Source organism: Gouania willdenowi, chromosome 19 (assembly GCF_900634775.1).
Source record: "Gouania willdenowi chromosome 19, fGouWil2.1, whole genome shotgun sequence".
NCBI classification, from domain to species: Eukaryota; Metazoa; Chordata; class Actinopteri; order Blenniiformes; family Gobiesocidae; genus Gouania; species Gouania willdenowi.
The window spans coordinates 1,739,677-1,755,016 of NC_041062.1; the positions used below are offsets into that span (position 1 = coordinate 1,739,677).

A 15,340-nucleotide genomic window follows, 5' to 3' on the forward strand; every position below is an offset into this window, starting at 1 on the left:
CTAACTCTGGAGGAAGTCACTGGTGCACGAATATTGGTCGAGGCATCACGTGATACGACATCTGAATGGTGATTGGTGGAGACTGAACAATGGATTTCTGGGATATGTAGTTCGTATCGTGTAGTTAGCTCGTTTGGACATTAAAATAGATGAATAATATTAAATAAGTTTGAAAACATTTGCATAACTGGAAAAAAAATGTCCGAATTGATTTTAGAATTTTTTTTTAATCTCTGGAAAAAAGTCTCGACTTTTGTGTTGTATTTTCTCCCTATAAACTTCTTTAAACGTTTGTAAATAAAAAAAACAAAACAAAACGTTGCTGTCTTTAATTTCTACCTTAATGGAAAAACCTTGTAAAAATGAATTGTCTTTAACTAGTCAGTTGTCAGCAAATTCCTTTTTGGGAAGATATACTGTACAGTACATTCATATATATATATATATATATGTATATTTGAATTGAAACACAAACAGAACTCACTCGCTAAAAATCGCAGTGATAGAGATTCTTTTTAATGTTAAAAAAGTATTTCGATGTCACGCTTGAATTTTAAAATATTTACAAGAAATGTCAAAAATAAAACAAATGATAGAGATATTTGTATTGATAAAACTGTAACATTGTTGTAATCAGTACACTAACCCTACATGTAGCTCATACTGAAAATTTCATATATACTGTATATATCTAAAAGATACGTACTTCATTATGATTAAAAAATATATTCTAAAATGATACTATAAATTAGTTATTTCGTTTTGAGTTCACACACACACACACACACACACGTATATAATGCTGACAATATATCATGAAAAATGACACTGATGTGTGAGAGATACACTTTTTATTTTGTTAGGTTGTGTTTTGAGGCAAACAGTTTGTCATCACAAAATAAAGAAAAGATCATTGGTTTTTAATCCACACTGTAGAAAGACTTGCATGATGAAGCCCTTGGGTTAGCTGGGCAGAGGCATTGCATAAGTAGCAATTAATAACATCAACAAAAAAAAAAAGAACAACAACAGTTTCAAGTAAGAAGTCACGTGATTAAGCTGAAGTCACAACAAAGCCTGACAGCAATTCTTGGACATTAAGACTGAGAGGATTCGGACTCGATGAGTCCTCGCTCTTTGTTTGGCAGCAAAGTGTCTTAGTAAGACTGAGGAAAACATGAAATGGTCAGGAAAAGGGATTGAAATTATAACCTCTGGAAAGTGGCGTGACATCATCAGTCGGTGTACACTGGCATACACACTATTACCATCACTGCTCAACTCGTGCTGACAGACATTAGTTCACTTTCTTGTCGCTGGTGCCATCGCTGGCCGCTGTGTCGTAATGGCACTTTTCCACACATCGCCTTGGAAACCAACCCCTGACCCGCTCTCCAGCTACAGTCGACGACACAAAGAGGACAGCAGTTAATACCAGGGTGGGGGTCAATTACATTTTTCAATTATGATTACGTCTTCAATTAACCATGTTCGATTACAACTCAATTATGATTATGTTGACTTTTTTTCCAATTACAATTAAAATTACTTAATTATTATTTTCCCCCTGAAAGTCCATTACAATCATGTTCTCAGTTACTAAAGTTCAATTACAATTATTTACAACGACTGAGCCTTTATTAAATAATTAGCATCTCTTATGACAACTAAATAATAAAATAAAATAAAATAATTAAATCAGCTGTAGAAATACACAAAATACACATTTGTTTTACATCTGTTGGTTATGTTGTTAGTCTTCCTTATCGATGAAATTATTTATATTTGTTGTGGGCTTCTGAGCCTTTATTGTGTTAGTATACCTCTAGATTTAAATTTTTTTTTAAATTATAAAATTATCCTCAAGAGAACTGACAGGTAAACTTGGTAATAATTATTATAATTATAACAATTATTATATTTTTTTATTATAATAATATGCGTAAGCCATAGAACTCTAACATGGTTACCCAGTTTTGCGTTTAATTAAATAGTAAATTTATAGAATGTTCATGCCAATTACAATTACAAGGTCAATTATCTGAACCCATTCACAATTCAATAACATTACAATAGCAACATATATATTTTTTATAATTACATCTTAATTGTAATTATTTACCCAATACAAGATTGCAATTATAATTGACCCCAACTCTGGTTAATACAATGTAATAATACAACATTCACGAGAAATAGGAAGCTCATCTCACCTCTCATCTGTTCCTCATTTAAAACTTTGTCTCCGTACATCCACCACCTGCAAGGACCAAACCAGAATCTGCCACATTTATATCTTGAAAAAGATGAATAATAACTAGTGAATGAACATACTTTGTGCCACGAGTAGCCAGGATGGGGTCGCCTTTGCTAAGAGGGATTCTGGGCTCCTCGGTGCAGGGTGTTCGGAAAAATGTTTGGAGGCCCTTGTTGACGGGACAGCAGGCTCCATTATAGTCCTCCACTGCCTGGTAAAGGACCTGCTGGACAAAGCAAGCGCCAAATTTGGTTATTCTACGGCTCCGCTGATGCCACACAAGATCAGACATGAGAAAATATGAATATTTAAGTAAATTACGCATCAGCTAATACGTGTTTCCATTATCTCTGACATACTACGTCAAATTAATTCATGCAGAAAACAGATTCCTGACAGCATGTGACAACTGGTAGAAACCAACTGTCTATGAATTACAATGTGTCACAATATTGTATCATTGTATTTGGAAACTCCTTATTGCTGGAACTCCTCCTAGGCTATTGATGAAGTATGTCATCTTATAGGGACAATGTCAAGGATGTGCAGTCAACCTTTTTTGGAGCCAAAATGTCAAGGTCAAGGTCAAGGTTGTGTCAAGCGTCAAAAATCAAAATTTTCCATATCTCTGTGAATATGCATCGTACAAGTTTGATGCTTACATTTATGAAAAGCTCATCTTAAGTAGAGTATTTTATTTCATTGAATCGAAGCTGTACGACCAACCAGTAAAAAGATCGGTAGGGGTCAAAGTTCATGACGTCACAAAAAAAAAAAAACTTTTTTCCCTATAACTTGGCCATTGGTACCATTGAATGTTTCATTTCAATGTGCGACCTTGACGTTCACTCAAGGTCACATTTAAGGTCAAGAATTCCTCAGAAAATGACTCTGGAAGCCAGAACAAAGTGAGACAGGATGACAAAGCTCAGCCAAAACACAAAAAAATTATTTTTCCTATAACATGGCCACAAATTGAGATACAGTGCTCAGACTGGTACCATTGAACAACATTTCCTTTCAATGTGTGACGACCTTCGCTCAAGGTCACACATATTCATATTTAAGGTCAAGGTCAGTCTTCTGTTTTTCCAGCATTATTACTTTCAATTTAATTAGTAAAAACAACAAAATTGTCAACACATCCAGATACAGGTTTTCATTTTTGCCAGTTTTTTCAATTTTCAAATATGTATTCACCTTGCGAAAACAGGTCTTGCCTAGTTATTATTTTGCACCATACAGTTAACGCACATGTATTTTAAACTATTTACATTGTGCTGTTTTGCAGCTTCTTACGGGATGTTTCCATTATTTATTTTTTTCCTTCAAGAAACTTAGTAGGTACTTACACTTCTCATCCGTTTATCAGCTTTCTGCTTCAGCTGCTCAATCTAGTAGAAAAAACACAAACACACACAAATGACTCGTGTTAATGATTTAAATGACAGCACTGATATAGGAAAATACACACAAAATACAAAAACACATTCAATTAAAACCAAAGATTTGACATACCGTTAAAGTGTGTTGGTGACACTTGGGATGGACTGGCCATTCCATGCCGTTTCCTTTGGGTGTCCCTGACCAGGTGAAAACCTGCTTGAAATTTAGCCAACGACTGCCGAGGTCATAAGGAAAGATAAACTCCTCCCCTGTTTGGTAGTGCTGTATTCGGTCTTTGGCCTAATGAAAAAAGAAGAGGTTGGGGTGATATTATGTGAAAGGTATCAGCAGTGAGAGGGTGAAACCTTTCTTTAAGGTTGAATCATTGCTCATACAGGTGCTTTCTGACCTTTTCCTCAATCCAGGCCTCGATGGATGTTCTATTTCTGATGATGACTTTCATCTGAAAATAAAAGCATGTTTATTCTTTTGGAGTCTCCACATTTAAAACAACTTTACATTGAAAGCTTTAGTTTTCTTTCAACAGGAAGACACACGGTGGAGTACACTACGTATATGAACCACCTGATTGGTACCAAGGCTTCTTTTTTTTTTGCCTACATCAGTAAAAACTAAATGACATTGATTTGTTTCCTGTGGCTTGTTCTCAAGGCAAAATCTGACTAAAATGTTATTCTTGTTGCTGCAATTGTTTCATTCTGTCTGCAAATGATTTCTCCCCATTCTTTACATGCATTGCTGCAACAATGCAAGTGGAAATATGAAAAAGAAATTGTACACACTACTCACAGAGAACTAACAACATTATGTTCAGTCATTGAGGATTTAATAAACAATTATTTAGAGTCAGAGTTACAGACATTGTGCAGGGCAAGATTTGAACCACAAAAGTCAGAGGGTAAAAGTCCTACTTGCGGAAGCAAAGAAAGAGATAAATGCTAAGCATTCCCACTAAAAGTATAAGTATGAGGAAGAAGATTGTAGCAACATTTTATTTTGCATCTCACAAATTAAATAGTAGCATTGTCAGTGGAACATTTTGACATTTGAATGTATGTTATAAATCAGTTAAGAATTGGCAGAGTAGTAGCAGACCTGCTTTGCATTCCCACAATGAGTTGCATGAAGTAGTTTTTTAAACTACTTGTCCGAAGAATTAAACAATGTTGACAATTTAGTAGAAAAAGCACATAAAAAAACAGAATCATTAGCAAACTCATACAGCAGACAATGAGACAAGCTTACCTGTATGACGAAAAGCATACCAACTGCAATAGTGGTGCCCAGGGCCAATCCTAAGGCAAAGAGCGTAGCTGCAAAAGCGGGCACGCTGAAGGGAATCAGGGGCTGAACCTGACGCACGGCGCTCATGTCAATCTTAACAGTACTCCAACCGAACGATATCTGCTGGGTTTAATGGGGAAACAAAGTGACGACCAGTGTGGGGAGGATTATGCTGATGACATGGTTCACCTAATAATGCTCACCCTCTCATACAGCTGTGTGTACATGGTCATGATGAAGATGACGGCAGCGTGAGAGCACCCGAGTGGAGCCAGCAGCAGGAAACTGGTGAAGTAGGCGTGGTTTAAGTGGCCACAGCAGTTGTTGATCCAGGGGCAATGGTGGTCCATTTTCATCACACACCTGAAGGAGGAGGAGCAGGGAATGAGGGTAACACAGTATGTGTTGATTTTAACTCATATAGTACCCTCTCATGTCAACATAGATACAAAAACAGTCCTAGATTTGTGGTATTAAGGACATTTTATTTTTTGACTAAATAATAGGGGTGTGCATTGCCATGAATCTGACAATATAATATGCAATATATCATAATATTAATAATAATACATTTCATCTTTACAAGTACAAAATGGTATGAAATACAATTTATTTATATATTTATTTTTTTAAACTTCTGACATCAAGTTAATGGTAACTTACTTTAATTCAAGCACCAATATCAAAAACAATTGGTATGTTTATCAAGCTGTCAAATTAAATTTTTCAAAAAAGTTTCTCATTCTGTTGTTATTAAATTCTAACAAAAAAAAAAGAAAATTAACCACATACATCTATAAAAGTGCCCAGTATGTTTAAAAATAAAGTACAATCAACTTCCAGCTAAAATGCATTGAGGAGTGAAGTCGTTTAACAAGGTCTGATGGTGCATTCACTGACACCTAGTGTCCAGGAGTTTACGTACTGTGAAATATCACAATTTTCTTACACCCTTAGTAATAAATGCTACACAAACCTGTTACACTTTCTGCAGTGATGAGATCTGGGAGACTTGTACCCTTGGCACACTCTACAGGATTGTAGGTATTGTGTATCCTGCTGATGCTCCTTTTTCAGAAACAACAAATTTAGATACTGGCATATGCCTGAGGTGCAAATCTCTGGAGATAAAATACCAAACTGTTAAACAAACATCAATAGAAATATAAGTAATAAGGCTTCTTACTGGTTTCCAGCCAAGAGGAATGTAACCAGGTCCAACAAACATAGCATTGAAGTAGTTGTAGAGGATGAGGACAGTCCAGTTGATGAGCATCAGGAAATTGATGCTTCCTCCTGTCGTGTCCAGTGGCCAGTACCAGATGATGGAGTCCAGAATGGCCATGGTGGAGCATATAGCGATGACGGACAGGGCAATGATGGGACCCCAATGGAACAATCTCCGAACCTCATGGAGGTTATCGAATGTCACAATAGTTGATAAAAAGTTCATTTTTCTTTTTTTAAGCTACAAGGTTAGCACAATTCTTTTGGCTTCAGAGTTAATGAAAAGTATCCAAGCTTGGAAGATTACATTGCCCTCTGCTATCTTGCAAATATAAGCATGTTTTCTTCTTGTCTCATGGGCCAGCAGCCGTTTTTTTAAATTTTTTTTTAAGTCACAGAGACTTTCATATTTCCCATACTTCTCCGCCTGGGAAAACAGCAGCAGCTTCTCATGTTATCCTCATCACACACTCTGACACTCCATCTATAAATGCATAAAGAAATCAAATATTAGATATACACAGTGATTCTAGTAGATATTCTCAGATACAGATAAACTTACCATTTGATGTGCCACCTATCACAGTTTATTTGTCAGGTTTTAAAAAGAAAAGGAATTAATTTATTTCTAATATGTCACAACAGAGTTTTTGTTGTTGTTTTTGACCAAAAATAGAAAAAGAAAAAAAGAAACTCCAACAAATTCTTTAACAAACTTCTAAGACACGCGCTGAATATTTGATACGAGTCCAAATGGTGAAAAGGTATCCACTTACAAAACAATTACGACAATACATAGTGTTAAATCTTTATCTCAGGGATTGGAAAATAGTTTCTGCAATGTTGTATGAATAAGTAATGAGCATTTCTGCACCAACGTGGTCAGTAAATGTCTCGCAGATGGATGTCTATGACGCACAACTCAAATTGAGGAAGCCATGCACTATAGGGAGTGGTTAAAATGAGACAAGTAATTATTATATTTTATTAAGGCACATTATGAATGGATAGGAGGACACACTGAGCACCAAGTTAATAAGAACATATTATGCTGAGTGAGATGAAAGAAGAATACAACAATAATATAATATACACATGAAAATTACTACTGATTTTAGTCATTTTAATGCTGTGGTGCAAAATGCCTGAAGTAAAACTGTACAAGACACAATTGAGTTCATACTCCAAGTATGTACAAATAATGGCTTGTCTGTTCATGTCAATTTCTTGTTTACTTTTTGTGCACAGTTCCTCAGGCTCATGTATATATTACTTATTTATTAGTCATGAGTTTTTCAAGGTGTTTTAAAAATCATTGACAATTTTTTTGGGTGTTGTTCTACAGATTTTTGCATTAAAATGAGCCTAACTGTAACTGAACAGGCTGTTTAAAAACAAAATGAGAGCGTCGGAAACAGTAACATAAGTTGTGGGTAACTAAGCAACAAGAACAACTTTATAGGGCTTGTCAGTCACAATTCTCTCACTTAATCTTAACAAAATCATGCTATCACCCTTATTTACCCCCAATTTACATGTAAAATGATCACATTTGATCCCATTGATCGTTTTCTACACAATTTTCTTCAAGCATATGCTTTGATGTAACTACTGCATACTGTTAGAGCCATAGTTATCATCAGGACATAAGTTATTAACATAAACCAATCTCATGTTTGTGTTTAAGGCTAATAAATACAATCAACTCCACTTGTGTGTGTGTGTGTGTGTGTGTGTTCATAGCTTTACTTTAAACAGAATAAATACTATTTGTGGTTGGATTGAAGTAGCTTGTTACTAAGCTAGCTAACTCAGACCCAGAAACAAACGTAACAAGCAGGTTTTGAACACACAATTCAGACAAAAAGGGAACTAGTTTGACTGTAAATCATAATAATGGGTCATTCCCGTGTAATATGGTGTGTGTTATTGCTCGGCACTCGTAGTACAATTAGCCTAGTGTCGTTAGTTAGCTAGCTTTGAGCTAAATAACTAATGTCTCAGAATGCTAGATTGCCTAAAAACACTGATTTAAAGAGATGCACGTTTTCCCTCCGTACCTGTACAAAAGTGATCCCGATGAGGAAAAAAAAAGTAAAGACGTCAGTGTTGGTTTCCTTCTTCCGCACTTCCTTGGCTTTTTCTTCTGCTGCTGCCAATGCACTGATAGGAACCTTTCTCACCGTGTCTTCAGCCACTCCAACCATTTGTGGACTCTTTATAGCTAAACACAGATTATTTTTCCCTCACAGAGCTGCAGATTTCTTCTTATTTTATTTTTTTTACACGTGTGTTCAACAAATATAAAAAAACCCCGGTTTTTTTAAGACTCAGGAGGGGTAATTTTACAAACTGGGAAAATAAAAACGTCATCTTTTCTAACCGTGCGCTTTAATGTGGTACACAAGGAAGTGCCCATTCGAAGATTGTTGTTGTTACTCGGCGCTAGCTGTCAACCAGAGATCCGATAACCTTATAAAACTCCACTGACACGATGTCTTCAGACTTTGAAGCCTACGAGCAGGACTTTGGGACAGTCACCGCTGATATTACCAACAAAATTGGCAGAATTCCTAAACTGAGTGGAGGTAAAACTGGGAGAATTCTAAGCTAAAATTGGCTAGCTATGTAGCATTTAGCTAGCAGACTGTTAACAAGAGAAAGCTTACGAACAGGTTTTTGTAATTAATTTAGCAGTTTATTTAGGTATACTCTTTTCTGTTTTATTAAAGATTGGTGTATTTAATTTATGGTTGATATTTTTGTTTAAAAAAAAAAAAGGAAAAAAAAGTGTACAACAGGTGTTTTCCCCGATGGATTAGCTTTGAATGCCTTTAATGATTCCTGTTAAAATATATTTATTTCTGGGAAACAAAATTTTCACCCTCCTCCCCATTTGTGTAATTATAATATATAATATCATATGTAATTGTTAAATATTTACATTATAAGATATTTTATTATTACCACAAGCTTGTTCTAATCTATTTTTTTTACTGCTAATTTAGGTGTTATCAGCTGATGCATGAACTTTACTCGACCTTTGAGTTGCTGTGATATCTGGAATCAATGTGTTAACGAAAGTAATTAATGATAAAATAATTCATTAATGATAAAATGAATGATAATGATGATCCCTGGGGGACTTTAATGAGGGAAGATCATTAAAATATTTCTGATTCTGAAGGAAGAGACGATCATCATCAGGTTATACTTATCCTACTCAGGAAATATCTTTTAAGATTTGAATTTTAGCCTCTGTTCATTGAGTGTGTTTGTCGTGCTACAAATGCGTAATTGGAAGAAGCTCCTGAGAAGTTAGAGACAAAGTCAACGTCATCAAATACTGTTTAATTTGTTCCTTAAACAAGCCTTAAACCTATGTTGCTTTGTGGTACAGTTTGACATCCTGCTGTGCTGAAAGATGCCACTGTAGTTAGGACATTTCTTTTTAATCAACAACTGTGTAAAGTCTACTACAATAAATGATTAAGTAGTGCAGTACATTTTACATGAAGCCAAATGGCTAAAGTTAACAATATATGCAAAACGCGATGCAATGGGCATCCTAACAACTACCGGTATCTGTCAGGACCTGCATTTATCCACAATGGATAGTTTGATGGAATAATCCAGCATTTTTGGAAATACTCTGACTAAGTCGTTTTGCCATCATTGTTTTATCAAACTCACTCTAATTGTCATGATTCCAAATTCTCCCTGCAACCAAGATGTTAACTATGACGTCATAATCTTTTTTTGCTTCATATATATTACTTTCATCATTTTAAGTACCATAGCACTCATGGTTATTTATATAGCTCTTAATATTGAAATTATTATTATCTTTTGTGTGTGTTTATGGGACATGTGCAGCTTGTACACTGATTCTAAATCGATTTATGTTTAAACTGAAAAAGTCTGGATTGTTCCATTGTTGTTTCTTAGCTAGGTCAGGGTTTTTTTGTCCCTGATTTTCAGTTTTTCATGTTACTACTTGTGTAAGTTACTTTTAGTTTGGGGTCTTTGTTCGACTAGTGACCAATTTTTTAAAATTTGAAATGTATTATTATTACCTGTGGTTATTCTCTACAGTTTGTTTCATGTAGTTAACATTGTCAATGAGTCATGTGTGTGCAGCTGTGATGCTAGAAGCAGTCTCATACATTTAAGCATTTACCATATTGGGCTTATTTAGTTATTTTTTGACATTATGAATCTTAGTCAACTTCTTGACTTCTTGTACCTGGGTGTTTATGTATAAATTGGCACCTTTGAAAATTAATAGCATCCCATAACATACAGTACAGTAATTCAAATCTGTCGACTGCATGTAGTTATTATTATCATTACTATCATTGGAAGATAAGATAAGTTAAGATATCCTTTATTCATATTACAGAGTTTCAGCAGCATATATATATATATATTTATATACATGGGCGCGTACACAGTACAGATAGAAAGAGGTGAAAAAACATGTTGCAAGAAAGGAAATTGCACAATAAAAACAATAAAACAGAATATATACATAAATACACTAGAATTCCTGCCTGTTCTGATTATTGCCGCCATATAAATTCATTTTAAGGTTTACTTTCTTTGATTTTTAACATCCCCATCAATAAACCCCCTCCCTCTGCTCTTCTAACACAATGGTCTGCATTTCATTTCTAATTTGACAGCACTTTGTTTAGAAATAAGCCACAAAGAAATAGTTTTTGCATTGTAATTGTGCCTAAGATATTACACACAAACTACTCGTAGTATTGACCAGAATTGTTCTCTTTCATTAATTTTGATTAGTTGTTTTTGCCTACCTTGGAACATGAATATTTACTATCATATTTGATTATTTAATATCAACGTGTTTTGCCGTATTCTCTAAATGTTCCATGTAGAATGCTTGTCAAATTTTTTCAAGTATTGACTTCTAAAACAAATATATCCCCCCCCCCAAAAAAAAAAAAAAAAAAAAAAGAAATTTCCTCAGAGATCAAAGTCTTCGTAGATACATATTTCAGAGCTTTGAAACTCGGGCATGACTTTCAGTAAAAAAACAACATTCTCACCTTGCACTGAACTGCCTTTGGCTGTTTACTGTGTAGGTTGAAATGTTGGCTACTGCTTTAAAATGAATTTGATGACAAACAAAATGCCATCTTGGCTCATGTTGTCTAAAAATAAATAAATAAATGAATAACTGCATACGTTTAGATATTTTGTTTTTTGATATTTTGCTTTCAAGACTGTTTGTGATTTGTTTTTGAGATTGATCCCTATATCTTTTAATTGATTTATTGTATTTAAAATGTTTTTGAGCCTTTATTTTATATTATCTAATGGTTATATGTTATTTATCTTTATACATGGTCATATATGGAATTTGGAATTCTCTCTGCTTTCTATCATGCATTCAGATGCACATGTATGCACACACATCCATACTCTTTATTAATAGTTGGCACTTTCATAGTTATTTATATTCAATAGGATTCAGTATTTTTTTTTTTTTAATTTAGAAAATCAAACCCATTTTTATACATTTACTTCCTGTAATAGTCATCTTGATTCTGTCTCTGGGATTTTATTATTGTTTGGATCTTACATTATCATGATATATTGTGTATGTAGGAAAAAAGTAAAGATTTTAAATGCAAGGGTTAGCTGTTTGTTTTCTTGTTGTAATGTTGCTTTGTTTGCACCACTTTCTTTTTTATTAGGTAAGTGTTATTTAAATAATACATGTGTGTGAGTAGTAGTAACAGTGCCCTTTAAATAATACCAGGCTAAAGTACATTAATTTATGGCAAAGAGCTGATTTCCGATCAAAGACTGAAGGTGTGTAATGCCTCCGCCTTAAATTATCATTTGATCTGTTGTAGTTTATTCTCCTTGGATTGCTGAGCCCTCATGAGTTATAATGGGTATAGTGGAAGAGTAACCATGGGGTGAGATGTAGAGCAGTGCATTACTCATTCTGAGTGGGACTCATAGTTCTGGCAGGTGAGCAAAGCTGACACCTCCCATTGCTTTGAGTTGGCATGAGGTGTCTCGCTGCTCCTCAACAAAGGCCCCGTAGACGCCAATAACTGCAAGACATCAAATGTTGGCTCGTCGTGTGGAGAGAATGTGTAAATATATCTTCAAATATGTCCTCGTGTGTTGTCTTCTCCCAGCTTCTCTCTCTCTCCTCCCCCCCCCTCTCTTCCCCCCATTGCGGGGGAGTGAGGCTGTTGTCATGAAGCGCTGTTCCTCCGCCGGCTGATCAATATGTTTCTGTTTCTTCTTCCTTTTCAGAGGAGAAGACACAGCTGGTTCTAAATGTCGACAAACAGCTTGAAGAAGTCAGAGAGTTGGTACGTCTTTGATCAGTAATTTTTCCTCTTCTTCCCATTTCCTAAATAATGAATTTGTGGAAAGAGGGAGGAGACAATTTCCGCTGGCACCAGACAACTGCACCTGTATCATCCCTGGTATAGTGACATGACACACAGACACACTTTCACTTCAACGTGGCAGCAAAGCAGGCTTCCTCCTCACATGATTGCTTTCCCACTAATCTGCTTTATAGTGACACCCCCCCATGACACATTTCAAGCCATTATCTCAAGGTGGGAGTTTTCATGTTGCTGTTTAAAAAAAAAAGTCACCTGACGGAGACAAATTGTTGCAGCAGTCAGTCTCGTTATGCCACGGTGATTAGTTTCCAGCAAATGTGCCTCAGAGGGACCCGTCTACCCCTGCATCAAATATACCTCAACTTCATTCACTGTGGCATTGGTAGGCCTATACATGTCACCGCATCGACGGGGCGCACATATTTGGTCGTGTACGTGTTTACAGAACTGTCTTCATCTGTCACAGCTTTTATCACTGCGTGACGCCAGCAGCTTTTTATTTTATTTTTTACATTTTTACAATCAACTGTGGAATTTAATCAACTTGATGCTGCTCAAGTTATTCATTATCAGAGTTTTCTGATTCTGTCACATTTTCTGTCATAACTCTCGTTTTTTTACCTTTATTTTACCTTTATTAATGAATTAAATAATTCTTCTTTTTCTGCCTCTGCTTTATCCTGAAGAAGAAAAGTGTGAAACTATTATACTATACAAGTTTTATACATAAGGCTGACATTACGCTGTCATTAGCATGAATAAGGTGTCATGAAGACTGTCATTAAGTGTTGTTTGCTAAATGATGACACCTTTGGAGCTATGTTGGCATTTTTTTGGGTTAGGTGGAGGGATCTCGTGGGGTTAGATGGGGTAAGATAAGTTAAGGTAACGAACAACAGCCTTAATGACTCCATATTCATGCTAATGACAGCATCATGTCAGCCTTATGTATAAAACTTCTAGTAAAGTGTTTCTATAATAAGTGAATTGTAATACAAGCTAGTAATCATTGTGACATGTGATCATGTGATACTTTTCCCAAAGTTCTAACATTCATTGTGAGATAATAATTAGTATTTCTTGTAAACCATTTCACTTGGGTCTGATGTTAGCACATTGACATGGGTCCTATTCGTTTTATTAATTATATTAACTATGTGTTAACTGTGGTTACAGCTGGAGCAAATGGACCTGGAGGTGCGAGAGATCCCCATCCAAAGCCGACCAATGTACAGCAGCAGACTTAAAAGCTACAAGCAGGAGATTGAGAAACTTGAGAAAGAATTTGTAAGTAATGACATATTTTATCTCTGGAACCCTCTGAATTATACACAAAGCATTGAAGAAAAACTGTACTTTGTTATTCTGGGTTTCATGTATGACTTCATCTGCTTTTAGCAAGACTAACATAAATCATTTGACTTTTTATTCATACTTAGAATGCAAGACTGGTTCATAACTAACATTATTGTGAAAAATGTTACTATTGAATGTAACACACATGCGTGCACACACACACACACGGGCAATCGTACACCTCAGCACTGGGATGCATCCACTGAGGATAATTCAGAGTTCATGCCTGAACTTACAATTGATGCCCACTGAGAAAAGCTTGTTGATTGTTTGTGTTGCTGCAGATTCTGGCCTTGTTTAGTAATTCATAAGTAGTTGTATTCTTGACTTGATTTCCAGGCTTCTTATCAAAGCTTAATGAACATTCAAGTCTTATGGGTTGCTCTTACTTGACAATGTTTACAACCAATCATTGTACTTCAACTAAAGAATATAGATGTATATAGGTCGACGTAAGGCATTTGCCCAAGGTTAGCAAACCAGTTGTTTGTTTTTGTCTAGTTTTCTTAGTTTTAATCTCATAAATGTGTAACTGAGGGTCATCTTTGTTTATAGCAGCGATAAGTTGATGTTTTTTATTGTCAGTTTTCTTGTGTCGGTGCTTACAGCATGACAATTTACAATTTACATTGCGACCTTGTGCTTGAAGGAAACCTTTTTATTAGACAAATCTAATGATAAAGCCTTTCAGCTTTACTATTACCTGTTATAATAAAGCTCCACTTCTTCAGCCAAGCACCAATTATTAAGACTGTATCATCCTGGGACAAAATGTACAGTTTTGTTTTTAAAACACTATGGATATATTTCTTACCAGGTAACTCAGATGTAAAAAAAAAATGGAGCCCCCCACATACGGAGTAATGGGCCCCATTCATATATTGGTATGTGTCAATGATTCAGTACCACTGACCATCGTAATATTTGACTCAAAAATAAATGAGAAATCGACTTTTGTTTTAATTTTCTTTTGGGGCCCCAAATCGAAAACCGGGCTCCAAGCATCGATGCGTACACACCCATAGATTATAGCGACCAAATGTCAGCCTGATCCGTTCACAAATAACAGAGGAGTACTGATTTTAACTAGTGTACACAACAACAAGAAGAGTTCCGTAGCTCGGCCTGATGTAATGAGATTGTGTGTTGTTGTTGATGTAGTCTAACTTACATCAAATAGTTAATCTTTTTTGTCTTTGGGCTTCTGCTGTATTATCTGCTTTTATAATACCTAATATTTTTAAAACTCTCAAAACTCAAACCTCTGATTACATGGCAAGCGTCCTTAACCACTACGCCACCACTCCCCACTTTTATGCATAATTGTAAAGGAGCATATGATTATGTTTTGATGTAGGTTTTTTTATTTTGTTTTTACTGTGTGTGCAAATCTAACTGCCTTGCGTTG

The 15,340-nt window shown here is 35.4% G+C and overlaps 2 protein-coding genes across 6 annotated transcripts in view; one reads left to right on the forward strand and one right to left on the reverse strand.

Moving 5' to 3' along the window:
- Nucleotides 1-832: 832 nt before the first annotated feature.
- On the reverse strand, nt 833-8,446 carry zdhhc6 (zDHHC palmitoyltransferase 6). 2 transcript variants are annotated; one of them, XM_028476507.1, is made up of 11 exons: nt 8,236-8,446; nt 6,135-6,659; nt 5,925-6,016; nt 5,152-5,311; nt 4,910-5,068; nt 4,053-4,106; nt 3,776-3,943; nt 3,610-3,651; nt 2,335-2,480; nt 2,214-2,260; nt 833-1,398 (listed from the first exon to the last, which is right to left on the reverse strand). In XM_028476507.1, exons 2-11 carry the CDS (start codon nt 6,399-6,401, stop codon nt 1,298-1,300), a joined length of 1,236 nt encoding a protein of 411 aa, XP_028332308.1. In that variant the 5' UTR covers nt 6,402-6,659; nt 8,236-8,446; the 3' UTR covers nt 833-1,297. The 2 variants fall into 2 exon arrangements, with proteins under 2 accessions (XP_028332308.1, XP_028332307.1); XM_028476506.1 differs by having other exon boundaries at nt 2,335-2,483; nt 8,236-8,442.
- Nucleotides 8,447-8,570: 124 nt separating this feature from the next.
- The window catches only part of vti1a (vesicle transport through interaction with t-SNAREs 1A), a 112,377-nt gene continuing 105,607 nt past the window's right edge, over nt 8,571-15,340 (forward strand). For all 4 annotated transcript variants that reach the window (XM_028476510.1, XM_028476508.1, XM_028476511.1 and 1 more), the window contains exons 1-3: nt 8,571-8,763; nt 12,476-12,534; nt 13,753-13,863. In XM_028476510.1, the coding sequence (XP_028332311.1) occupies nt 8,670-8,763; nt 12,476-12,534; nt 13,753-13,863 (264 nt within the window). In that variant the 5' untranslated portion in view covers nt 8,571-8,669. The remainder of the gene's footprint in view (nt 8,764-12,475; nt 12,535-13,752; nt 13,864-15,340) is intronic.